The sequence below is a fragment of the Aquarana catesbeiana genome, linkage group LG06 (assembly GCF_042186555.1).
Source record: "Aquarana catesbeiana isolate 2022-GZ linkage group LG06, ASM4218655v1, whole genome shotgun sequence".
NCBI lineage: Eukaryota > Metazoa > Chordata > Amphibia > Anura > Ranidae > Aquarana > Aquarana catesbeiana.
In genome coordinates, this window is record NC_133329.1 from 31,757,170 (window position 1) to 31,784,024 (window position 26,855).

Below are 26,855 nucleotides of genomic sequence, written 5' to 3' on the forward strand. Positions count from 1 at the left end.
GCTGTGAAATACAGTATTTAGCTTCATAATTAAAAAAAAAAAAACACAATGATGTATAGCTTGTTATAACAGAGGGGATGCCAGTAATTGTGCTCACTGACTTTACAACAACTTTAATGTATACTAAACAGATGGCAAAAACACAAGCCCTCATTTACTTCTGTGGCTATGGGAATTGTGGATACATTTTCTTCAAAGTTCACAACAGAGGCATCAAAATCTTAGTTCTTTTCCCATTTACTTATTATTGCAGGAGATTCTTAGCTGCCAATCAGTTCTCTAATGTAAATGCACAGCAGGGGTTTCTAAGCCTTAAACAACTTACTAAAACTGAATTCACAGCCTCTGTAGTGATCTCTGAGAATAAATGACTTCATAGTACAAGCAGCTAGAGAGGTCAGGGAGAACTTGTTTTAAGGTGGAACTCTGGGCACTTTACTGTTGCTTACAGAACGTTTCTCTAAAAGAGGAAATCCATAACTATGCAAGACAAAATTAACTTACTACTAGGAATGGGCGAATGGTTCTGCCCAATGCATTAGTTCGGGCCGAACATTTGCCCGTTCGGCGTTCGCGTGCACTTGAATTTGCAGGGTGTTCGCCAGGTGTTCACCCCAATGAACACCCTGCACAGTGCCTTCTGCATCCTGATTGGGCAAAGCTTTGCCCAATCAGGGCGCAGTGTAAGCTGGTTGTTAAGGAGCGGAGCCAGGAAGGCTTAACAACCGATGAGTCATCAGCTGTCAATGGGTTTCCCCGCTGAACAATAAAATAAAAAAAAGTGTTGGGTCTGGTATGGATTTGGAGGGGAACCCCCCACCAAAAATAAAAAAATGGCTTGGGGTGCCCCCCGAAATCTATACCAGACCCTTATTCAAGCATGCAACCCAGCAAGTCAAGAAAGGCTGGGATGAGCGAGTGCCCCCTCCTCCTGAACCATACCAGGCCACATGCCTTTAACATGGGGGGGGTGGGTGCTTTGGGGCAGGGGGGGAATGTCAAAGCACAGAGAAGGCATTTGGTGGAAGGCCTCCCAGGAGGCAGGAGCAATTTTTTTTTTAATAAAGGATTTGTCAAAAGCTTGTCTCCTGTCTTTATTACTTTTTGACACATTTTTGGTGAAAGGGTAGGGGTACTATGTACCCGATACTCATTTACATGGGTTGGGGGATCTGGGGACCCCCTTGTTAAGGGCATGCGGCCTGGTATGGTTCAGGAGGGAGCAGCCCCCCTGCCCCAAAGCACCCCCCCGCCCATGTTGAGGGCATGTGGCCTGGTATGGTTCAGGAGGGAGCAGCCCCCCTGCCCCAAAGCACCCCCCCGCCCATGTTGAGGGCATGTGGCCTGGTATGGTTCAGGAGGGAAGGGCTTCTTGCTCGTCCCCGCTTTTCCTGACCTGCGAGGCTGCATGCCTGGATAAGGGCCTGGTATGGATTTTGGCGTGGAGTTCCCCATAAAATACATACCAGACCCGGGGCCTGGTATGGACTAGGGGAGGGACCCCACGCCGTTTTTTTCTTTATTGTTTCAATAGCCAGGTGCCGACAATTGCAACCGCTAATCATTTTAAATGGGATTTTACTTGTTTGTTTTTTCTTTAGAAATGTAATAAAAATAAAAAATGATGCAGCAAAATACCTTATTTCAGAGTACTGCTGTGCGCTCACAATACCTGCCGCTGCTCTCCTCCTCTCCTCCCGGCTGAAATCAGAAGGGAATCTCAGCCCCACCCATGGTAGTCCTCAGATTGGGGAAGGAGAGGGCCGGGAGGTCACGTGACCGCAAAGCAGTGCTGTGAAATAAGGTTCACTGCATAATTTAAAAAAAAACACAGATACTGTGCAGTATATCTGCCTGTAGCAGAGGGGATTCCAGGATTTGTGATTAGTGACTTTACAACAGCTTTAAGGGCCGCTGATTTTGGGTCCCACTTCTTCTGCACAGCCAGGCAACATGCATTTTTAGCACATGAAGTCAGTAAACCAGTCCAAGAGCTTTGTTTTTTATTTTTATTGGGGTAAACCAATTGGATGGGGTATAGGGAGGTTTGGGATACCCATAACTGACTTAAAAAAGAATGTTTGAGGACAATGGAGGTTACTCTGTCTTCTTAGTTCAACTCCAAACTGTTGCTATGCAGGACAACTTCCAAACAGCCTGGCAACAAAATCCAGCACTGATCCCAGCACTGATACTTTAAGAAGCAAATCTTCCCAAGGAGGGGGTAAAGGTCTGGCAATAGCTGTCATTCCTAAATGGCTAGCTTGGTCTTGTGCCTGGCTGCCTTCCCCTACAGGCTGTGGACGATGAACAGAGGTTACTCACTCAGTCACCAGTGTCCTGCTACAGGGGTGGTAACTTCTGATCAGGCATCCTGCTGAACAGGTTCCATATGAACAGGGTGAGGGTTCCTCTCAGCTTCACCTTCTCTTTCTCTCTCACTCTCTATGGCACCTTCTGCCTGGGAGCAGAACCCCATCTCCCTCCAGGCCCCTAGATCCTGGAATCTCTCTCCACATGGCCAGGCTCTATAATATTTGTGGGCCATCTCCCTACCTTCAGAGCCCTTTTTACTCAGGGATTGGCAGAGATCCTTTGAATATTCAGGCTCTCATCTTCACATCCCCACCCACTAAGTTCTGGAACTTACTAGAAGTTTCCAGAAGCCAGGGGGAGGTGACAGAGCCTGCAGAGCCTGCCAGCTAAACTATACTGAACTTTACTTGACCCCAATTGAACTGACTTCACAGGCTAAAGTGGAGTCCAACTAAATTTGCCTAATTTATTTCAACTATATACACAAGGAGGTGCTATAATCAGACCAGGCCACCACCTTCCATTGCTCCGTGGTCCAGTTCTGATGCTCACCCGCCCATTGTAGGCGCTTTGGGCTGTGGACTTTTTTTGCCGGCTTATTTTTCTTCTACATTTCAGCTGTCAGTGTGAGCATCCCGCTGACAGCTGAAAGAACCGAGCCTGAAAGTATCGGTTTAAGGCATCAATGAATTTGCATGAGTACCAATACAAATGCTTAGTATTGATATCGGTATCGGCACAACCCTATTTCAAATCATTTAACACTGGCAGGGGTGCTTACGATGATTTGTTTTTATTTATTCATATACAACCTTTATCCCAAAAGGAAAAAAAAAAACTGCTGTAACTGATTATAAAGTGTGAGCTGGAGTTTGGCTTTGATTTGTTAGTGTATTTAAATCTGCCTATTCATTTAACACTCCCCTCCTCCCTAGACTGGCAATGCTGCTGTGCCTTCTGTACTCCATCCAGAGTGTGGGCGCTCTAATACAGGAGGTGTGTCACCAGGTGAAAACAGAGGGAAGAAAGCCTAATGCCCCGTACACAAGATCAGAAATTCCGTCAGAAAAAACTTGGATGGTTTTTCCGACGGAATTCCGCTCCAGCTTGCCTTGCATATACACGGTCACACAAAACTTTTCGGAACTTTCGACCGTCAAGAACGCGGTGACGTACAACACTACGATGAGCCGAGAAAATGAAGTTCAATGCTTCCGAGCATGCGTCGAGCTGTTTCCGAGCATGCGTGATTTTTTTGCACGTCCGAATTGCATACAGACAAACGCATTTTCAGATAGGAACATTTTTCGACTGAAAAATAGAGAACCTGTTTGCAATCTTTTGCTGGCTGTAATTCTGCCAGCAAAAGTCCGATGGAGCATACACACGGTCGCAATTTCTGACCAAAAGCTCACATCCGACTTTTGCTGGCAGAATTTCTGATCGTGTGTACGGGGCATTAGAAAAAAAAACGAATGCCACCACCATATCTAATGATTGGTATGGTGCAACAGATTCCATTTTTGGTTTTGGGTTTAACCCATTCCCGCCGAGCGTACACAGATGTGCGTACTCGGCTTTCGGGGGTTATACCTGGATGATGCCTGCAGCTGCAGGCATCATCCCGGTACCGTTTTGTAGAGCGGGCGATTGGCTTTCCAGGGATAACAACTGACACGGCTAAAAGCCGCTCGGCTGTTATCCCGGAGGAGCGGGAGGGGACGTCCCCCCCCTCCCGCCGCCTCCCGCTGCTCTGAACGGGGCTCCTGTCCCACCGGGAGACCCGATCCGTGATCCGCCACTTCCAGTGGCTAGTGACAGACTGGAATGAAGCCGGAAATGGCTTCGTTCCAGTCTCCTGATTGTAAACACAGAAGCAACGTCACAAAATTACTTCCTGTTTACTCAGCTGCCAATGGCGCCGGTTTTAAAAAAATATACAATATTCAGAATCACCGAAAACGGCGATCTGAATACTTTGAAGTGCAAAGGAGGGATCGGGGGGTCTTTTAGACCCCCCATCCCTACATAAAGAGTACCCGTCACCACCTATTACTGTCACAAGGGATGTTTACATTCCTTGTGACAGCAATAAAAGGGATCATTTTTTTTTTTTAAACAAAATTTAATAATATAAAAATAAATAAAATAAATAAGAATTTTTTTTTTCTTTTAAAGCACCCCCGTCCCCACGAGCTTGCGCAGCAAAGAAGACGCATACGGAAGTCGCGCCCGCATATGTAAACGGTGTTCAAATCACACATGTGAGGTATCACCGCGATCGTCAGAGCGAGAGCAATAATTCTAGAACTAGACCTCCTCTGTAACTCCAACCCGGTAACCGTAAAAAAAATTTAAAGCGTCACCTATGGAGATTCTTAGGTACCATAGTTTGTCGTCATTCCACGAGTGCGTGCAATTATAAAGCGTGACATGTTTGGTATCTATTTACTCAGTGTAACATTATCTTTCACATTATACAAAAAAATTGGGCTAACTTTACTGTTTTGTTTTTTTTTTAAATTCATGAAAGTGTCCCTTTTCCCAAAAAGTTGCGTTTAAAACACCGCTGCACAAATACAGTGTGACATAAAATATTGCAACAATCACCATTTTATTCTCTAGATTGTCTGCTAAAAAATATATATATATATATATATATATATATATATATATATATATATATATATATATATATATATTTTTTAGCAGACAATCTGGGGGCTCTAAGTAATTTTCTAGCAAAAAATACAGATTTTAACTTGTAAACACCAAATGTCAGAAATAGGCTTAGTCATGAAAGGGTTAATACCGCTTTAAGGTTTGGCATCACCATCTAAATACTGTAAGTTTATGTTAAACTTTAACTATTGTTGTCCTTACCACCACTCCCGATGTTACCCCATCCGGTCACAGTGCAAGTACTGCCCTCTGGGAAGTCCATGGACGATGGTGGCACACACACGGGCAGAATGTATTTAGTATAAGTGATGGGTTCGGAGAGTTTGATCAACGCGATGTCTCCGGGGGTCCCGTCATGACTCCACAGAGAGTTCACGGTGATATTCTGCACATTGGATATAATCTGGTGAGAACTGGGGTTCAGCAGCTGGTACGCCCCCAGAACAACTGTGTAGTCTGCCGGGTTGGTAGAACTAAACGGGACAAAGAACACAACAGAAACCTTAAAACATTTCAGCTACTTACTATAAACGTTAACACACAAAAATAAGTGAATCTCAACAAGACATTTTAATTGCGCTGGTTTGTAATTGACATGAGATTATTTTCAATTAGTTTTGTTTTGTTTTGATACATATGTTTTAATGTTTTTTGTAGAAATAAAGCTTGTGGTTTTTAGAACAGATTGTATTTTTGTGGTACTCCTTTTGGCACTTAAAAATCCTCTTCCTCCCATAATCTCCTCTAAGTGAGGAGATGTGGTAACTTACCTTCTAATGACTTTTAAATTGCATGGGGATAGTGCCAGGTATTTTTGGTTACAGGTCCCCCCCCCCCCCCACACCTAATTATCTATTAGATTACTGTTTATGTTTATGTTGGCTGTTCCATAGATGTGCTAATGATATTACTGTTTAGAGTTTGCATTGTTTAGGATAATGTGATCAAGCCCTTACCTGATTTTGTGTGGTATAAATTCCACAATATGTGTGAATTTACAATAAAGTCAGTCCCTGTATGCACCTAAGCTAGTGTTGTCTAGTTCTTGGGTGCAATGCTCAGCTATAATATATATATATATATATATATATATATATATATATATATATATATATATATGTTGGATGCATCTGACCCCATTTGACTGAAGTGGTTGAAGTCAATGGACCAAATTGATACATATTTATTCACATTAACCCTGACAGAGACATTTTTGCGGGTTTTTTTGCACATGTAAAAATCATTTTAGGCCTAAAGATTAGTTAAAATTCCAAAACATGATATACAGTGGGGACGGAAAGTATTCAGACCCCGTTAAATTTTTCACTTTGTTATATTGCAGCCATTTGCTAAAATCATTTAAGTTCATTTTTTTCCTCATTAATGTACACACAGCACCCCATATTGACAGAAAAACACAGAATTGTTGATTTTTGCAGATTTATTAAAAAAGAAAAACTGAAATATCACATGGTCCTAAGTATTCAGACCCTTTGCTGTGACACCCATATATATTTAACTCAGATGCTGTCCATTTCTTCTGATCATCCTTGAGATGTTCTACACCTTCATTTGAGTCCAGCTGTGTTTGATTATACTGATTGGACTTGATTAGGAAAGCCACACACCTGTCCATCTTACAGCTCACAGTGTATGTCAGAGCAAATGAGAATCATGAGGTCAAAGGAACTGCCTGAAGAGCTCAGAGACAGAATTGTGGCAAGGCAAAGATCTGGCCAAAGTTACAAAACAATTTCTGCTGCACTTAAGGTTCCTAAGAGCACAGTGGCCTCCATAATCCTTAAATGGAAGACGTTTGGGACGACCAGAACACTTCCTAGAGCTGGCTGTCCAGTGGGGATGGGCTTTATGTTGGGGTCGAACATGAGTTCGACTCAAACATTGGCTGTTCGCCTGTTCGCCGAACAGCGAACAATTTGGGGTGTTCGCGGCAAATTTGAAAGCCGCGGAACACCCTTTAAAAGTCTATGGGAGAAATCAAAAGTGCTAATTTTAAAGGCTTATATGCAAGTTATTGTCATAAAAAGTGTTTGGGGACCCGGGTCCTGCCCCAGGGGACATGGATCAATGCAAAAAAAAGTTTTAAAAATAGCCGTTTTTTCGGGAGCAGTGATTTTAATAATGCTTAAAGTGAAACAATAAAAGTGTAATATTCCTTTAAATTTCGTACCTGGGGGGTGTCTATAGTATGCCTGGAAAGGGGCGCATGTTTCCCATGTTTAAAACAGTCTGACAGCAAAATGACATTTCTAAAGGAAAAAAAGTCATGTAAAACTACTATCGCTAGCTCCGGCTATAATGAATTGTCGGTCCGGCAATACACATAAAAATTCATTAATAAAAACGGCATGAAATTTCACCACGGGGGAACCCCAAAATTTAAAAAAAATGCGTGGGGGTCACCTTAAATTCCATACCAGGCCCTTCAGGTCTGGTATGGATATTAAGGGGAACCCCACACCAAAATTTTTTAAAAAATGGCGTGGGGGTCCCCCTCAAAATCCATACCAGACCCTTCAGGTCTGGTATGGATTTTAAGGGGAACCCAATGCCAAAATTAAAAAAAAAAGATGACGTGGGGTCCCCCCAAAAAGCCATACCAGACCCTTATCCGAGCATGCAACCTGTCAGGCCACAGCAAAAGAGGATGGGACGAGAGAGCGCCCCCCTCCTGAACCGTACCAGGCCACATGCCCTCAAAATTGAGAGGGTGCTTTGGGGTAGCCCCCCAAAACACCTTGTCCCCATGTTGATGGGGAGAAGGGCCTCATCCCCACAACCCTTGCTCGGTGGTTGTGGGGGTCTGCGGGCAGGGGGCTTATCAGAATCTGGAAGCCCCCTTTAACAAGGGGACCCCCAGATCCTGCCCCCCCGTGTGAATTGGTAATGGGGTACAAATGTACCTCTACCATTTTACAAAAAAAGTGTCAAAAAGGTTTAAAAACCACTTCTTCTTCCATCTTCTTTCTTCTGGTCTTCCTTCGGTGTTCTTCTTCCTCCATCTTCTTCTTCTCCATCTTCTTCTTCTCCATCTTCTTCTTCTCCATCTTCTTCTTCTCCATCTTCTTCTTCCTCCGCTCTTCTTGTCCCACATCTTTCTCCGGCTTCTTCTCCGCTCCGTCCGCATGATCGCCTCAGTGGGACACTTCTTATATAACGGAGGGCGGGGCCACCCGGTGACCCCGCTCCCCTCTGACGCACGGGGACTTCATGGGAAGTTCCCTATGGCTTTCCCTGTGTTGTCAGAGGGGGCGGGGTCACCCGTTTACGTAACCGGGTGACCCCGATTCTAAACGGTATTTGTGTAGAAAACCAGGCACTGCTCATCACCTGTCCAATAATGCCCCAACAGTGAAGCATGGTGGTGGCAGCATCATGCTGTGGGGGTGTTTTTCAGCTGCAGGGACAGGATGACTGGTTGAAATCGAGGGAAAGATGAATGTGGCCAAGTACAGGGATATCCTGGATGAAAACCTTCTCCAGAGTGCTCATGACCTCAGATTGGGCCAAAGGTTTACCTTCCAACAAGACAATGACCCTAAACACACAGCTAAAATAACAAAGGAGTGGCTTCACAACAACTCCGTGACTGTTCTTGAATGGCTCAGACAGAGCCCTGACTTAAACCCAATTGAGCATCTCTGGAGAGACCTAAAAATGGCTGTCCACCAACGTTTACCATCCAACCTGACAGAACTGGAGAGGATCTGCAAGGAGGAATGGCAGAAGATCCCCAAATCCAGGTGTGAAAAACTTGTTGCATCTTTTCCAAAAAGACTCATGGCTGTATTAGATCAAAATGGTGCTTCTACTAAATACTGAGCAAAGGGTCTGAATACTTAGGACCATGTGATATTTCAGTTTTTCTTTTTTAATAAATCTGCAAAAATGTCAACAATTCTGTTTTTCTGTCAATATGGGGAGCTGTGTGTACATTAATGAGGAAAAAAATGAACTTAAATGATGTTAGCAAATGGCTACAATATAACAAAGAGTAAAAAATGTAAGGGGGTCTGAATACTTTACGTCCCCACTGTATTTTCTGAAAGCACAGACCCTGGAGAATAAAATAGTGATGGTTATTATTATTATTATTATTATTATTATTATTATTATTAATAATAGTAGTAGTAGTAGTAGTAGTAAATTATTATTATTAATTGTATTATGATTACTATTATTATTGTCTTTTTTTGCATGATATTAGCACAATTGTTTATCAGGTACACATTTCCAGTAAAAAAATACACTAAAATTTGTTTTATTGCCTGCAAATACAATACATTACCTATTTTTTTGGCAAACTATAAAATATGAGGCTGCACTGAGTAAATAGATACCAAACATGTCACGTCTTAAAATTGTACATGCCCGTGAAAAAGTGACAAACTATGGTGTCCAATATTGTCCATAGGCAATGCTTTAAAAGCTTTTACATGTCACCAGTTTAGAGTTAAATGGTCCTAGAATTATTTCTATTTGCTCCATAAAAAAATGGAATGTGTTGCACAATCAATGTTTATATATGTAGGCCCCCGAAATTTTTAAATATATGTATTCAAGAATATGAGGGTCATAAGGGCTCAAAATGTTCGCTGTTTGTACCATGAATTTTTTTTTATACTTTTTTCACCTAACCTTCGGAAGGTTTACCCCCTTTTATGAACATGCAATGCTGTATCCACACATTTGATATCATTTTTTTCCCCACAAATAGAGCTTTCTTTTGGTGGGATTTGATCACCTCTGCGGTTTGTATGCGCTATAAACAAAAAAAAGACTGACATTTAAAATAAACAAAAAAACAAAAAATTTTGTTTTACTTTCTGCTATAAAACATATCCAATAAAAAAAAAAATGAAAAAAATTTAATTTCTTCATCAGTTTAGGTCAATATGTATTCTGCTACATATTTTTGGTAAAAAAAATTCCATAAGTGTATATTGATTGGTTTGCACAAAAGTTATAGCATCTACAAACTATGGGATATTTTTATTTATTTTTTATTTATTTAAATTGTTTTACTAGTAATAGTGGCAATCTCGATATTGCGGCGGAGATTCGGACACTAAATGACACTTTTGACACTTTGTGGGAACCAGTGACACTAATACAGTGATCAGTCCTAAAAAAAATATGCACTGTCATGGTACTAATGTCGCTGGCTGGCAAGGGGTTAACATCGGGGGGGCGATCAAAGGGTTAACTGTGTGCCTAACCAGTGTTTTTCTAAACTGTGGGAGGAGCTTTTACTATGGGAAGACATGGATCCTAGTCCCTGCTTTGCAGGAACACAGGATCAATGCCTTCTCTCCAGTCAGAACAGCGATCTTCCTTGTTTACATAGGCAGACTGCTGTCCTGCCTCTCTGCTCAATGATCGGTGGGTGCCGGCGGACATCGAGTCCACGTTACCTGCTACTGGGCTCCCGCTGTGTTTGTGCGCGCACCCTACCCATAAGAGCCGGGTCATGTACTGTATAGGTAATCAAGCGCAGAGGTGCCACCCTGTAGCAATAAAAATGCTATAAAGTGGACCTTAAGCGGTTAATGAGATATCAGTGATCTATTAGACCCCTGATGTCTCCTCTGGACTCCACGGAAGCTAATGGGTTACAGATCGTGCTCCATTAGCTTCTTCCCCAGCCACAGGGGAAAGTGACAGCAGAAACCAGAGATGAAATGATACATAAAATGATACATGTGGCTTCCAGGTTCTTACTAGCTGGGGGGAGATCAGTGAAATGACTTTCTCCCTCTCCTCACCCTGGCATCCAGCTACCATGTGATTGGGATAATAGAGCCTAGTAAACAGGGGTCGCTCAGGGGGTAGGCACCAGTGGCTGCTGGTGCTTAATTTTTTTGGGGGGGGCGGCAAACAAACCTGCCCCCCCTGTGGGAGACAGACAGTGGCGATCAGTGTCCCCCCGCTGGAGGTGGAAGGGGGCGATTAGTGCCCCCAGCAGAAGATGGACGGCGGTGATCGGTCGCCCCCCGCAGGAGACGGTCGGCGGCAATCAGTGGCCTTACCTTAGGAGGCTGATGCCGATGCTGCTCCTTTCTCCAGAGAGCTGGGGCCATTGCTTCTCCTCCTGGCCAAATAGGAAGTGGGTGCTCCTGAGTTCTAAGACTCCCTGGTCAATCGGGTCTCAGGACCCGCTTCCTGATTGGCCGGGAGGAGAATCAGGGAGACAATAGTGAATATTAATTCGCTACTGTCACACAACTGGGTGGGCTCTGCACCCCGAGCCCACCCTTTTTTGAAACCAATTAAAGCCTCAGGCTCTAATAATGTGCCTAAAAAAAAAAATTTAAATCAATGGGTCCGGCGCCCTGCATGTAGATTAGGGGCCAGGCGCACGGATTAGGGGGACGGCGCCTCTAATGGAAGGGCCGCCACCGGGGGGGCACATTCCAGGGATCCATGAAAGGATCACTAAAAGCCAAAAACTCAACTTGTGAGATGTACATAATAGTTGCTTTGAGCTGTATAAATGAAGGTGACTACTTCAAAATATTTTGTGGTGTTAATCACGAGCAAGTGGAAATGTTTATTTTATTTTGCTACACAAGCATGAACTTCCTTATATACAGTATATGTACAACTACTTACTGTGTGAAGCAATGGGTAGCACACAGTACGAGTTGGTTGGAGATCAGGGAGCCCCCACAAATATGGGAGTTGTCTTGTTGTAGACTGATCTGCCAGGGCCAAGCTCCTTCAGTTGCATCCGTACCACCAACTATCCGACTGCCGATGAGTGGTGTGCCACAGGTGAAGTCAGAGACCACAGATGAGGAATACTCTGAAAAATAATACACATAATTCGATAACTAATGAATCAGTTAGGTATGTTCAAATCCCAGATCTTCGGCTAGTCATAATTCAATCAAGTCAGGCAATTTGGAAATGCAGACAATCAGGACTCCCGAAGAGCATGAAATACAATCAACATGTTTTGGACTAGAAACGTTTCTCCCTTATTTTGAGGTTAAAGTGGTTCTAAAGGTTGGAATTAAAAAAATAAATAAATAAAAAAACAAAAAACATGTTGTACTTACCTGCTCTGTTTAACCACTTCAGCCCCGGAAGGATTTACCCCCTTCCTGACCAGAGCACTTTTTACAATTTGGCACTGCGTCGCTTTAACTGCTAATTGCGCGGTCATGCAATGCTGTAACCAAACGAAATTTGCGTCCTTTTCTTCCCACAAATAGAGCTTTCTTTTGATGGTATTTTATCACCTCTGCCGTTTTTATTTTTTGCGCTATACACGGAAAAAGACCGAAAATTTTGAAAAAAAATGATATTTTCTACTTTTTGTTCTAAAAAAAATCCAATAAACTCAATTTTAGTCATACATTTAGGCCAAAATGTATTTGGCCACATGTCTTTGGTAAAAAAAATGTCAATAAGTGTATATTTATTGGTTTGCGCAAAAGTTATAGCGCCTACAAACTAGGGTACATTTTCTGGAATTTACACAGCCTTTAATTTATGACTGCCTATGTCGTTTCTTGAGGTGCTAAAATGGCAGGGCAGTACAAAACCCCCCCAAATGACCCCATTTTGGAAAGTAGACACCCCAAGGAAATTGCTGAGAGGCATGTTGAGCCCATCGAATATTCATTTTTTTGTCCCAAGTGATTGAATAATGACAAAAAAAAAAAAAAAATTACAAAAAGTTGTCACTAAATGATATATTGCTCACACAGGCCATGGGCATATGTGGAATTGCACCCCAAAATACATTCAGCTGCTTCTCCTGAGTACGGGGATACCACATGTGTGGGACTTTTTGGGAGCCTAGCCGCATACGGGGCCCCGAAAACCAATCACTGCCTTCAGGATTTCTAAGGGCATACATTTTTGATTTTACTCCTCACTACCTATCACAGTTTTGAAGGCCATAAAATGCCCAGATGGCACAAACCCCCCCCCCCAAATGACCCCATTTTGGAAAGTAGACACCCCAAGCTATTTGCTGAGAGGCATGGTGAGTCCATGGAATATTTTATATTTTGACACAAGTTGCGGGAAAGTGACAATTTTTTTTTTTTTTGCACAAAGTTGTCACTAAATGATATATTGCTCACACAGGTCATGGGCATATGTGGAATTGCACCCCAAAATACATTCAGCTGCTTCTCTTGAGTACGGGGATACCACATGTGTGGGACTTTTTGGGAGCCTAGCCGCGTACGGGACCCCGAAAACCAATCACCGCCTTCAGGATTTCTAAGGGTGTACATTTTTGATTTCACTCTTCACTGCCTATAACAGTTTCGGAGGCCATGGAATGCCCAGGTGGCACAAACCCCCCCCAAATGACCCCATTTTGGAAAGTAGACACCCCAAGCTATTTGCTGAGAGGCATGGTGAGTATTTTGCAGCTCTCATTTGTTTTTGAAAATGAAGAAAGACAAAAAAAAATTTTTTTTTTCTTTTTTTAATTTTCAAAACTTTGTGACAAAAAGTGAGGTCTGCAAAATACTCACTATACCCCTCAGCAAATAGCTTTGGGTGTCTACTTTCCAAAATGGGGTTATTTGGGGGGGTTTTGTGCCACCTGGGCATTCCATGGCCTCCGAGACTGTGATAGGCAGTGAAGAGTGAAATCAAAAATTTACGCCCTTAGAAAGCCTGAAGGCGGTGCTTGGTTTTCGGGGTCCCATACGCGGCTAGGCTCCCAAAAAGTCTCACACATGTGGTATCCCCGTACTCAGGAGAAGCAACAGAATGTATTTTGGGGTGTAATTTCACATATTCCCATGGCATGTTTGAGCAATATATAATTTAGTGACAACTTTGTGCAAAAAAAAAAAAAAAAAATAATAATTTGTCTCTTTCCCGCAACTTGTGTCACAATATAAAATATTCCATGGACTCGACATGCCTCTAAGCAAATAGCTTGGGGTGTCTACTTTCCAAAATGGGGTCATTTGGGGGGGTTTGAACTGTCCTGGCATTTTATGCACAACATTTAGAAGCTTATGTCACACATCACCCACTCTTCTAACCACTTGAAGACAAAGCCCTTTCTGACACTTTTTGATTACATGAAAAAATTATTTTTTTTTGCAAGAAAATTACTTTGAACCCCCACACATTATATATTTTTTTAAAGCAAATGCCCTACAGATTAAAATGGTTGGTGTTTAATTTTTTTTTTTACACAGTATTTGTGCAGCGATTTTTCAAACGCATTTTTTGGGGAAAAAATACACTTTTTTACATTTTAATGCACTAAAACACACTATATTGCCCAAATGTTTGATGAAATAAAAAAGATGATCTTAGGCCGAGTACATGGATACCAAACATGACATGCTTTACAATTGCGCACAAACGTGCAGTGGCAACAAAATAAATACATTTTTAAAAGCCTTTAAAAAGCCTTTACAGGTTACCACTTTAGATTTACAGAGGAGGTCTACTGCTAAAATTACTGCCCTCGATCTGACCGTCGCGGTGATACCTCACATGCATGGTGCAATTGCTGTTTACATTTGACGTCAGACCGACGTTTGCGTTCGCCTTAGCGCGAGAGCAGGGGGGACAGGGGTGCTTTTTTTTTATTTATTTTTTTTATTCATTATTTTTTTGCTTTTTTATCTTATTTTAAAACTGTTCCTTTCATTTTTTTTTTTTTTTAATCATTTTTATTGTTATCTCAGGGAATGTAAATATCCCCTATGATAGCAATAGGTAGTGACAGGTACTCTTTTTTGAAAAAATTGGGGTCTATTAGACCCTAGATTTCTCCTCTGCCCTCAAAGCATCTGACCACACCAAGATCGGTGTGATAAAATGCTTCCCCAATTTCCCAATGGCGCTATTTACATCCGGCGAAATCTAAGTCATAAAATGCTCGTAGCTTCCTGTTTCTTAGGCCATAGAGATGTTTGGAGCCACTCTGGTCTCTGATCAGCTCTATGGTCAGCTGGCTGAATCACCGGCTGCATTCTCAGGTTCCCTGTTGAGACAGGAGAGCCAGAGAAAAACACGGAAGACTGTGGGGGGGGGGCATTCTCTCCCACTGCTTGTAAAAGCAGTCTAGAGGCTAATTAGCTGCTAGGATTGCTTTTACAAACCGACCGCTGGCTGAAAAGAATGATACCAAGATGATACCTAAACCTGCAAGCATCATTCTGGTATAACCACTCAAAGTTGTGAATGCTGTGCCTGAAGACAAAAAAATGGTTAACAATAAAGCACAGTAAACGATAAAGTATAACAAATTGCAGACCTGAAAAGCAAACATGATAAAACATAATAACAATAAAACATTGCAGAATAGAATACAGTAAAAAAGAGCAGAACAATAGAGAGAATAGAGAGAGAGAGAACAATAAAACGACAACTATTATTTTTTATTTTATATTTTTGTTTGTGTTTTTTTTTTTTTTTTACACTTTTTTTGTAACGGTAACTTTTATAACTGTAACCGGTTCCAGGTTCGGGTCTCTCAAAATGCGATGGCATCTTGGGAGACCCTGTGAAAGTGTGCCTAGTCTGTGCAATGCTGTACCCTACGCTAATACTCAACTAGTGAATGGTAGCGTTCAAAACATTCACCAATGCAAAGACCAGGATTGTCACGCCTATATCCGCGTTTGCTGCAGACACAACATCTTTTTTGGGGGGGTTCGTTGGGTAGGGGTACTCGGGAGGACATAAAAATGCCTCTCATGCAGCCGACTGCATTTGGTTGGGGGATGTGAATGGGGGAAGTACGGGCGCTGCAGAAGTGGTGGGTTCCCAATTAGGATTGGCGAATGCAGCAGGGAGGGCATTATGGGCACGACGGGCCTGTGTTTGTCTTCTTGGTGGCAGCGGGACACTATTTGTGCTTGCCACCTCACCAGCTTGAACTGCACTTATGGGACTCGCCACGTCACCAAGTGTTACTGCAGTGCTGGTTTGACTACGACCGGGGTGTACTAGGCCGCTGGCGCTTGCCAGTTCACCAAAACGCTACCAAAAAAACTGTTAGCGATCGCAGGGATCAGGCCTGACTCTGCGAACACTGCAGTTATGCGTTTAGTGTTTTGTAAGTGACAGTGATCAATCGATACTGCACTTGGGTGGGCTGGGCTGGGCCGGGCGGAGGGGCAAAAAGCAGGTGCTAGCAGGTATCTGGGCTGATCCCACTAACATTGCGTTTTTGGGAACCCTAAACTGCTGGGGACGCCAGTATAGATCTGATCGGATCAGATCAGATATTGATCAGTTCAGATACTATACCACTAAGGGAGGTGTACGCTGCGTGCGTGGGTGTTAGCGCTACTGGCACTAACCTGACGCTGCCTGGGGCTGGTGCTTGCCAGTTCACCAAAACGCTACCAAAAAAACTGTTAGCGATCGCAGGGATCAGGCCTGACTCTGCGAACGCTGCAGTTATGCATTTAGTGTTTTGTAAGTGACAGTGATCGATCGATACTGCACTTGGGTGGGCTGGACTGGGCCGGGCGGAGGGGCAAAACGCAGGTGCTAGCAGGTATCTGGGTTGATCCCGCTAACACTGCGTTTTTGGGAACCCTAAACTGCTGGGGACGCTAGTATAGATCTGATCGGATCAGATATTGATGCGTTCAGATACTATACCACTAAGGGAGGTGTACGGTGCGTGGGTGTTAGCGCTACTGGCACTAACCTGACGCTGCCTGGGGCTGGTGCTTGCCATTTCACCAAAACGCTACCAAAAAAACTGTTAGCGATCGCAGGGATCAGGCCTGACTCTGCGAACGCTGCAGTTATGCGTTTAGTGTTTTGTAAGTGACAGTGATCGATCGATACTGCACTTGGGTGGGCTGGGCTGGGCCGGGCGGAGGGGCAAAATGCAGGTGCTAGCAGGTATCTGGGCTGATCCCGCTAACACTGCGTTTTTGGGAACCCTAAACTGCTGGGGACGCTAGTATAGATCTGATCGGATCAGATATTGATCCGTTCAGATACTATACCACTAAGGGAGGCGTATGCTGCGTGCGTGGGTGTTAGCGGTACTGGCGCTAATCTGACGCTGCCTGGGGAGACGCATATCACCGCCGGGCGATCAGGGGGCTAAATTTTTATTCGGTAATAAACGGCGGGTGCCCTGACACTATAAAAAATAAACAAACTAACCAGCGTCACCCGTAACAGTTATACAGTGATCAGTGGTGAAAGGGTTAACTAGGGGGCAATCAAGGGGTTAAAACATTTATTCGGTAGTATATGGGGGTCCCTGTCGCTATAAAACGCTGACGGCGAACCTAAATATTTACGTCCCTAACTAGCGTCACCAGCGACACTAATACAGCGATCAGAAAAATGATCGCTTAGCGACACTGGTGACGGGGGGTGATCAAGGGGTTAAAACTTTATTAGGGGGGGTTAGGGGGGTATCCTAGACCTAAAGGGGGCCTAACACTCACTGCCCTGACACTGTAACTGTCACAAACTGACACCAATACAGTAATCAGAAAAAAAAAAAAAAAAAACCTGCTTGGTGTCAGTTTGTGACGGGGGGGGGGGTGATTGGGGGGGGATCGGGGTGATTTGTGTGCCTGGCATGTTCTACTGTGTGTGTGTTGTGCACTTACATTACAGTCTTCTCTCCTCGGCCCGGAACGGAAAATACTGAGCCGAGGAGAGATGACATAATTTCCTCTGCCTCTGTGTACAATACAGAGGCAGGGAAATGATCCCATTGGCTGAGAGTGATCGCGAGGGGGGGGCCACGAATGGATGGCCTCCCCCTCACCACCGATCGCCGGGGGAGATTTGCCGACCGCCGCAGTCACCGGGGGGGGGGTCCAATCGGACCCCCCACCCGCGGGCAGGCAAGGACGTACCTGTAAGTCCTTTTGCCTGCCCGTGCCATTCTGCCGACGTATATAGTCGTGCGGCGGTCGGCAAGTGGTTAATGGGTTTGCACAGAGCAGCCCCGATCCTCTTATTTTTAGGACCCCCGCCGGCGGTCTTGGCTCCTCCTCCTCTTGCTGAGTGCCCCCAATAGCAAGCCTCTTTCTATGGGGGCACTCAGCAGCACTCCTGTGAATAGACATTGTCCATTCAAACACAGAGCATGGTTTGGCCCCGCCACCTACTCTCTCTTCATTGGCTCACTGGCTGTGATTGACAGCAGCAGGAGCCAATAACTACCGCTGCTGTCTAACCCAATGAGGAGGGAGAGACCCAATGCACCAAGACGGTTATTTACCTTAAAGCAGAGTCCCCCTCACAAACAAATACTGTAGCTGCTGACTTTTAATTTTAGGACACTCACCAGTGGCGTCACTAGGGTTGGTGTCACCCGGTGTGGAAAAAAATGGTGTCACCCCCCCCTCTCCACCAACTATAGTCCCCCCTCCCTCAGTACAGATTCTCCTCCCTCTGTACAGACCCCCTCCACTAACTACAGACCCCCTCCATTAAGTACAGACCCCCCTCCCTCAGTACAGACCCCCTCCACTAACTACAGACCCCCCTGAATTAGATACAGTCCCCCCTCTCTCAGTATAGACCCCCACTAAGTACAGACCCCCCTCCTGCAGTATAGATCCCCCTCCCTCAGTGCAGATCCCCCGACTAAGTACACCCCCCCTCCCGCAGTATAGATCCCCCTCACTAAGTACAGACCACCCACCATCGGTATAGACCCCTGTCAGTGCAGACCCCCCTCTATCAGTGCTAATCCCCTCAGTGCAGACCCCCCACCATCAGTGTTGACCCCCCTCAGTCCAGACCCCCCTCTATCAGTGCAGACCCCTCTCAGTGCAGACCCCCCTCCATCAGTGCTGACCCCCCTCAGTGCAGACCCCTCCTCCATCAGTGCAGACCCCCCTCAGTGCATACCCCCCTTCCATCAGTTCTAATCCCCTTCAGTGCAGACCCCCCTCCATCAGTGCAGACCCCCCTCAGTGCAGACCATCCCTCCTCCATCAGTGCAGACCCCCCTCAGTGCAGACCCCCCCCTCCATCAGTGCTGCCCCCCTTCAGTGCAGACCATTCCTCCTCCATCAGTGCAGACCCCCCTCAGTGCAGACCATCCCTCCTCCATCAGTGCAGACCCCCCTCAGGGCAGGCCCCCCCTCCATCAGTGCTGACCACCCTCAGTGCAGACCCCCACCCCCATCAGTGCAGACCCCCTTCAGTGCAGACCCCCTCCATCAGTGCAGACCACCCCCTTCACCATCAGTGCAGACCCCCCTCAGTGCAGACCACCCCTCCATCAGTGCTGACCCCCCTCAGTGCATACCCCCCTTCCATCAGTTCTAATCCCCTTCAGTGCAGACCCCCCTCCATCAGTGCAGACCCCCCTCAGTGCAGACCATCCCTCCTCCATCAGTGCAGACCCCCCTCAGGGCAGACCCCCCTCCCTCAGTGCTGACCCCCCTCAGTGCAGACCCCCACCCCCATCAGTGCAGACCCCCTTCAGTGCAGACCCCCTCCATCAGTGCAGACCACCCCCTTCACCATCAGTGCAGACCCCCCTCAGTGCAGACCACCCCTCCATCAGTGCTGACCCCCCTCAGTGCATACCCCCCTTCCATCAGTTCTAATCCCCTTCAGTGCAGACCCCCCTCCATCAGTGCAGACCCCCCTCAGTGCAGACCATCCCTCCTCCATCAGTGCAGACCCCCCCCTCCATCAGTGCTGACCCCCTTCAGTGCAGACCATTCCTCCTCCATCAGTGCAGACCCCCCTCAGTGCAGACCATCCCTCCTCCATCAGTGCAGACCCCCCTCAGGGCAGGCCCCCCCTCCATCAGTGCTGACCACCCTCAGCGCAGACCCCCCTCCCTCAGTGCTGACCCCCCTCAGTGCAGACCCCCACCCCCATCAGTGCAGACCCCCTTCAGTGCAGACCCCCTCCATCAGTGCAGACCACCCCCTTCACCATCAGTGCAGACCCCCCTCAGTGCAGACCACCCCTCCATCAGTGCTGACCCCCCTCAGTGCAGACCCCACTCCATCAGTGCAGACCCCCCTTCATGCAGACCAACCCCCCATCAGTGCTGACCCCCCTCAGTGCAGACCCCCCCTTCATCAGTGCAGACCCCACTCAGTGCAGACCACCCCCCTCCACCAGTGCTGACCCCCCTCAGTGCAAACCCCTCCTTCCATCAGTGCTGACCCCCTTAGTGCAGAGCCCCTCTCTATCAGTGCAGACCCCCTCAGTGCAGACCCCCTCTTGCATCAGTGCTGACCCCCTCAGTGCAGACCCCCCTCTATCAGTGCAGACCCCCCTCCATCAGTGCAGACCACCCTCCATCAGTGCAGACCCCCCTCCATCAGTGTTGATCCCCCTCCATCAGTGCAGACCCCCCTCCATCAATGCAGACCACGCTCCATCAGTGCAGACCCCCCTCCATCAGTGCTGACCCCCTCAGTGCAGACCCCCCCTATCAGTGCAGACCCCCCTCCATCAGTGCAGACCCCCCTCCATCAATGCAGACCACCCTCCATCAGTGCAGACCCCCCTTCCATCAGTGCTGACCCCCCTTCCATCAGTTCTGACCCCCCTCTATCAGTGCAGACCCCCCTCCGTCAGTGCAGACCACCCTCCATCAGTGCAGACCCCCCTCCATCAGTGCAGACCCCCCAGTCCATCAGTGATGACCCCCTCAGTGCAGACCACCCCCCATCCATCAGTGATGACCCCCCTCTCCCCTTAGCACCCCCGGCACATGTCTATTTGCATTACATTAAACTTTACAGACCTCAGAACAGCGCAGGATACAGCGGTGTGTCCCTTGGGCTTCCTCTTACACAGCGGAGCGGACTGAAGCCACCTCCCCCTCCTGAAGATTTAAACAGAGAGGAGGGGGAGATGGCTTTGGTCTGCTCTGCTGTGTGAGGCAGCCGGTGAGACATCAGTGTAGGTGTGAGGACCATGCGACGTTAGCAGTGCCGCTGCCCACAGGTGTCACCCCTCTGGTGGGTGTCACCCGGTGCGGCCCGCACCCCCCTAGCGACGCCACTAACACTTACCTGTCCAGGGATCCTGCAATGTTGTCACCCCAGCTGATTTTCTGATCTGCTCTTGGGTGCTGCCGCTACCATTCGTGGTAAGGGAAACCGGCAGTGAAGCCTTTTTGCTTCACAGCCGGTTCCCTACTGCGCATGTGCGATGCACACTGTGCTTTATAACTGGCCCGGGCGCTGAGGAAGGAGGAGGGGGGCCGAACTTCCAAAGGAATGTCGCCGCAGCCCGTTCCCCACTGAAAGGTGCCAAATGTGGCACCGGAGGCGGGGGAGAAGCGGATTCCTTTTGGGTGGAATTCTGCTTTAACCACTTCAATACCTGCACTTTTACCCCCTTCCTGCCCAGGCCAATTTTGACCTTTTAGGGCTCTCACACATTGAATGACAATTACTCAGTCATGCTATAGTGTACCCACATTTTTATCTTTTTTTCACACAAAAAGAGCTTTCTTTAGGTGGTATTTACCGTATTTATCGGCGTATAACACGCACCCCAAGTTTAGGAGGGAAGTTTAAGGAAAAAAACTTACATTTAAATGCCCATCAATGCAGCCTTGTCAGTGTCCATCTGCAGCCTTGTCAGTGTCCATCTGTAGCATTGTCCCTCATTGCAGCCTTGTCAGTGTCCATCTGTAGCATTGTCTCCCATTGCAGCCTTGTCCCCCATTGCAGCATTGTCCCCCATTGCAGCATTGTCCCCGATTGCAGCATTGTCCCTGATTGCAGCATTGTCCCCCATTGCAGCCTTGTCCCCCATTGTAGCATTGTCCCCCATTGCAGCATTGTCCCTGATTGCAGCATTGTCCCCCATTGCAGCCTTGTCCCCCATTGCAGCATTGTCCCCCATTGCAGCATTGTCCCCCATTGCAGCCTTGCCCCCCATTGTCCCCCATTGCAGCCTTGTCAGTGTCTATCAGTAGTCTGCAGCCTTGCCCTGTGTTGTTTGCAGACATCTGGCATTTAAAAATGACGCCGCCATTCTCGGCCACTCTCGGCGGCTCTCTCGACGGCCTTCGGCCATTCTCTGCGACTTTCGGCCGCTTTTGGCCATTCTCGGCGGCTCTCGGCCGTTCTTGGCGGCTTTCGGATGCACTCGGCTTTTGGCGGCTCACGCGGTACCGCAAAAGCCGCCGAGAACAGGCGAGAGCCGCCGAGAATGGGCGAAAGTTGCTGAAGCCGCCGAGAATGGCCGAAAGCTGCCGAGAGCGGCCGAGAATGGCGGAAAGCCGCCGAAAACGTCCGAAACCCGCCGAGAGCTGCCAAAAGGCTCACAATCGGCAGGGGATCGGCGTATAACACGCACGCACAATTTTCACTGTAAGCAAGTAAAGGCGCAAAAAACTGGATATCTCTATATTACCATCTAGTTAATAACAAAGGGTAACTATGACTATTGAAGTCCATAAAAAGTCTATCTGAGCAAAGCCAGTTCAATAAAGAGTTAAAAGTCCACACAGATGGCTGCCTTCCAAAAAGAGCTGAAACCAAGCCCCAAAGATCTGCAGAAAAAAACGAGGAAGAGAGGCGCCTCTAAGTGCAGTATGTAAACTGAATTTAATAAAAACACTGTAGAAAAACACTCACATTTAGTGGATTAAAATAAAGCATATCATGTAGTTGATTTCCTGGAGGAGGGGAGTCCGTCAGATCAGTCACTGCATCGCTGTCTCCTGCTGTGCGTACGGCTGTGCTTGAGCCACCGCTGAAGCCGGCCGCGGTGATGAGATACTCCAAAGCGAGGCCTGGAACGCTGGTGGAAAGCAGGCGCGGGGCTGTGACGTCACTGGGATGCGACGCGTTTCACGAGCGTACGGGCTACAATGTCACGGTAGCCGCGCTCCTTCATCAAGCTGCCAGTAAAGGGCAGCTTGATGGGGGGAAAAAGTGCGTGTTATACGCCGATAAATACGGTAATCACCACTGGGTTTTTAATGTTTTGCTAAATAAACTAAAAAAGAACAAAAATTAAAAAAAAAAAAATAATTTTTTCTTTGCTTCTGTTATAAAATTTTGCAAATAAATAATTTTTCTTTATACATTTAGGCCAAAATGTATTCTGCTACATTTTTGGTGAAAATAACCTAAATCAGTGCATATTATTTAGTCTGTAGGAAAGTTACAGAGTCCGCAAACTATTATATATATCTAAAAATTGATCAGTCCTGAATGTACTGACGGCCAATCTCATTTCTTGAGGCCCAAAAATGTCAAGACAGTACAAATATCCCCCAAATTAGCCCTTTTTGGAAAATAGACCGTGCAAGGTATTTAGTAAGAGGCATGGCGAGGTTTTTGAAGTTGTAATTTTTGTCATCATTTTTGGGAAAATTAAGAAATTAAATTTTTTTTTTACATACTGTCACCAGTGTAGTACAGCGTCATCATATAACTGGTGTGGTGGTGATCAGGGATACTGACTGGTGACAGTTTAAAAAATAATAATAATAATTTTTAGACATGTGCACTGCCGAAACATTTGTTCGTTTTAGTTTCATTCAGTTTTGTTTTATTTTTTATTTTTTTCGGGTCATTCGTTATGATTGCAATTTGTAAATTTGAAAATTCGTAGATTAGAAGATACAAAAATAAGAAAGAAAATCCGAAAATTCGAAAGTAACTAACTAACTAACTAACTAACTAACTAACTAACTAACAACTAACTATTAAAATGATGCTGTAGGTATTGGAATTTCCTTTCAAATTTAGCTGTTAGTGAACGTAATGAATATGAATTTATCCGAAGTTACGAATTATCCAAAATAACGAATGCCGCACCTAAACGAATGGTATGGAACTAATTAATAATAAATAATAGTAATAATAATAATAAAACGTTTTTATTATTATTATTGGTATTTATTATTGTTAATTCATTACGTTCTATTCGTTTAGATACGGCATTCGTTTTTTCAGATAATTCGTAACTTCGGATAAATTCGTATTCGTTACGTTCACTAACAGCCAAATTTGAAATAAATTCCAATACCTATAATTGAATAGTTATTAATAGTTAAATTATATTAGTTATTATTTCAGATTTTAGAATTTTCAGGTTTTCGGATTTTCTAATTCCGAATTTCCGAATTTTCGAATTTACGAATTTATGAATATTCGGAAAAATTCGTCAAACGGGTTTTCGTTAATTTGAATATTTCCGAATGAACAAATTTGTCGAAATTTGTTAAAAAAAACTAATTCGGAATGAGACGAATTGCACATGTCTAGTGGCTATAGCAGCCGCTAGCGAGTCCAGCAGGCTGGTTGTACCCAAGCTGATCGATCGAGCCCGCCTGCACGCAGTTCCTGCTGAACTAGCCAAGAATTGAACTGTCTATGGCCAGCCTAATGCCCCGAACACGCAATAGGATTTTCCGACGGAAAACATTTGATGGCAGCTTGTTGTTGCAAATTCCGACCATGTGTAGGCTCCATTCTGACATTTTCTACCGGAATTTCCGTCACACAAAATTTGAGAGCTGGTTCTCAAATTTTCGGACAACAAAATCCATTGTCGTAAATTCCGATCGTGTGTAGACAATTCCGACGCACGAAGTGCCACGCATGCTCGGAATCAAGCAGAAGAGCCGCACTGGCTATTGAACTTCATTTTTCTTGTCTTGTACATCACCGAGTTCTTGACGTTCTTGATGTTCGGAATTTCCAACAAGATTTGTGTGACCGTGTGTATGCAAGACAAGTTTGAGCCAACATCCGTCGGATTTTGTTGTCAGAAAATCCTATTGTGTGTACAGGGCATTACTATTATAAAGTTTAAACAGGAAATTTGCTGGGGTGGGGGGGGGGGGGGGGGGGGGGGGTGGTTGGCTGACTCATTGTATATTATCTGGCATATAAGAATTGTCCTGTGCGGCTTTCTATGAACTGCTCAGAGGGTCAGAAAACCTGTCTGGGCAATTTCATGTTTCCTCCCAGTATCGATGGCTCTGGGCTAGAGATCATTGTATTTTTATTGGATGAAAACAATACAGGTGTCCGGAAACAAGTTTCCTTATCAGTAGATTGCATTTATGGCTAGTTTTAACAAGACAGTATGGAGGTCCAACCTAAAGTGGACCTTCACCCTCTACATGAATTTCCTCCCTCTCCACCCCTCTTCCCATCCTCATCACGTTATTTATTTATTTTCATTTACCTTTTTTTTTTGCTTAAAAAAAAAAAAAAAAGTGGCTCCATCCCTCAATGCACTTTATTCGCCTAGTCGAAAGACTTGCATAGTGTACGCTGGGCCTACTAGGATCTGCACGTCACATATCTCAGGAGGCTTTAAGTCATTCATTCAGAAATAGGAGGGGGGGGCGGGCCTAACGGTACGTCATCGTGTGGCCCCGCCGGCTGAACCCCGAAGAGCAGGTGGGTCTCTGGATCACGTCATAAGTAAGATGGCGGCGCGGGACCCAGCGGTGTCTGTTGACAGAAGGATGTCAGCGGGGGCAACGCTGGATCCGGTGGCTGGGTGAGTATCCAAACTCCGCCTAAAACAACAAGAGGTAAGCAGGGGGCATAGAAAAAAAATGGGGGGTGTTGGGGAGGATACGCTGAAGGTCCTCTTTAGGTCTTCTTTGTATCACTCTGTGTATTAAGCCAAATCTGCAGGGTGATGGCTTTTCTTATTAAAGCCTATAGCCCTGGGGCCCAACACATGGCCCATATGGGGCCCACAGATTACTGGGCACCATACAGATGGCAGAGTGGCAGCAGGCTTGCCAGGTACTGGAATGCATTCTTAATTTAACCAGTTGTGGCTGGTGGTATATTTTTTGGGGTGGGCGGCAAACAATTTACCCACAGCCCCATCCCCCCCCCGATCAGTCAGTCAGTGTCACCAGCCCCGCACTTACCCCATCCTAGGTCACAAGCAACAGTTTCTCCCGGCAATGGGCGATGGCTTCCACTGCGTCTCCTCCTCGGTATCACGGCGGCTTCCTTCTTGCATCTTCCGCTGTGCGTCTCCTCCCTCCTCCTTCTAGGCGGCCAATAGGATCACTTCTCCTTTCGGCCAAGTGGGTGACGGGTTTCAGAACTCACTTCCTGATTGACCGGGAGGAGAATCAGGAAGACAATAGCGAATAATAATTCGCTATTGTCACACAAGTGGGTGGGCTATGGGCACAGTGCTCTGCACCCCCCCGAGCTCACCCTTTTTTAAAGCCTATTAGAGCCTCCCGCTCTAATCACATGCTTAACCACTTCAGCCCCGGAAGATTTGGCTGCTTTATGACCAGAGCATTTTTTGTGATACGGCGCTGCGTCACTTTAACTGACAATTGCGCGGTCGTGCAATGTGGCACCCAAACAAAATTGACGTCCTTCTTTTCCCACATATAGAGCTTTCTCTTGGTGGTGTTTGATCATCTCTACGGTTTTTATTTTTTGTGCTATAAACTAAAAAATAGCGACAATTTTGAAAAAAACACAATATTTTGTACTTTTGCTATAATAAATGCATGTAGATAAGGGGGCCAGACACATGGATGGGGGGGGGGGGGGGGGCAGCGCCTGTGCAATATAGGCCGCCACTGCATTCAACCATCTTACAGAGCATCAAATGCACAAAGCTTTACTCTGCAAATGGTTGTGGGCAAATTCCAATTTAATTGGAGGTCTCTTTAAGAGTTTATGCCAATTTGACCAATGCCTGCCGTATGAACAAAAACCTTAAGCCTCCTACACACAACTGACAGCTCAGGTCGGAGCCGCTGCACTAACAATCTGATGTTAGTACAGTGATCTCCCCTGCTGAGCTTCTGTGTTCTGACAGCCCCCCCCCAACTAGAACACTCCGGTCAGCGCTCTCGGCCATTGACTGGCTTATGTCGGAGGCTCATAACCAAATAAGGTCTGCCA

The 26,855-nt window shown here is 45.8% G+C and overlaps 1 protein-coding gene across 1 annotated transcript in view; it reads right to left on the minus strand.

Moving 5' to 3' along the window:
- The window catches only part of LOC141148257 (serine protease 27-like), a 65,858-nt gene that overhangs the window by 31,445 nt on the left and 7,558 nt on the right, over window positions 1–26,855 (minus strand). Inside the window, exons 2-3 of the mRNA XM_073635524.1 lie at window positions 11,632–11,824; window positions 5,200–5,471 (exon numbers count right to left, since the gene is read on the minus strand). Coding sequence (XP_073491625.1) covers window positions 5,200–5,471; window positions 11,632–11,824 — 465 coding nt within the window. The remainder of the gene's footprint in view (window positions 1–5,199; window positions 5,472–11,631; window positions 11,825–26,855) is intronic.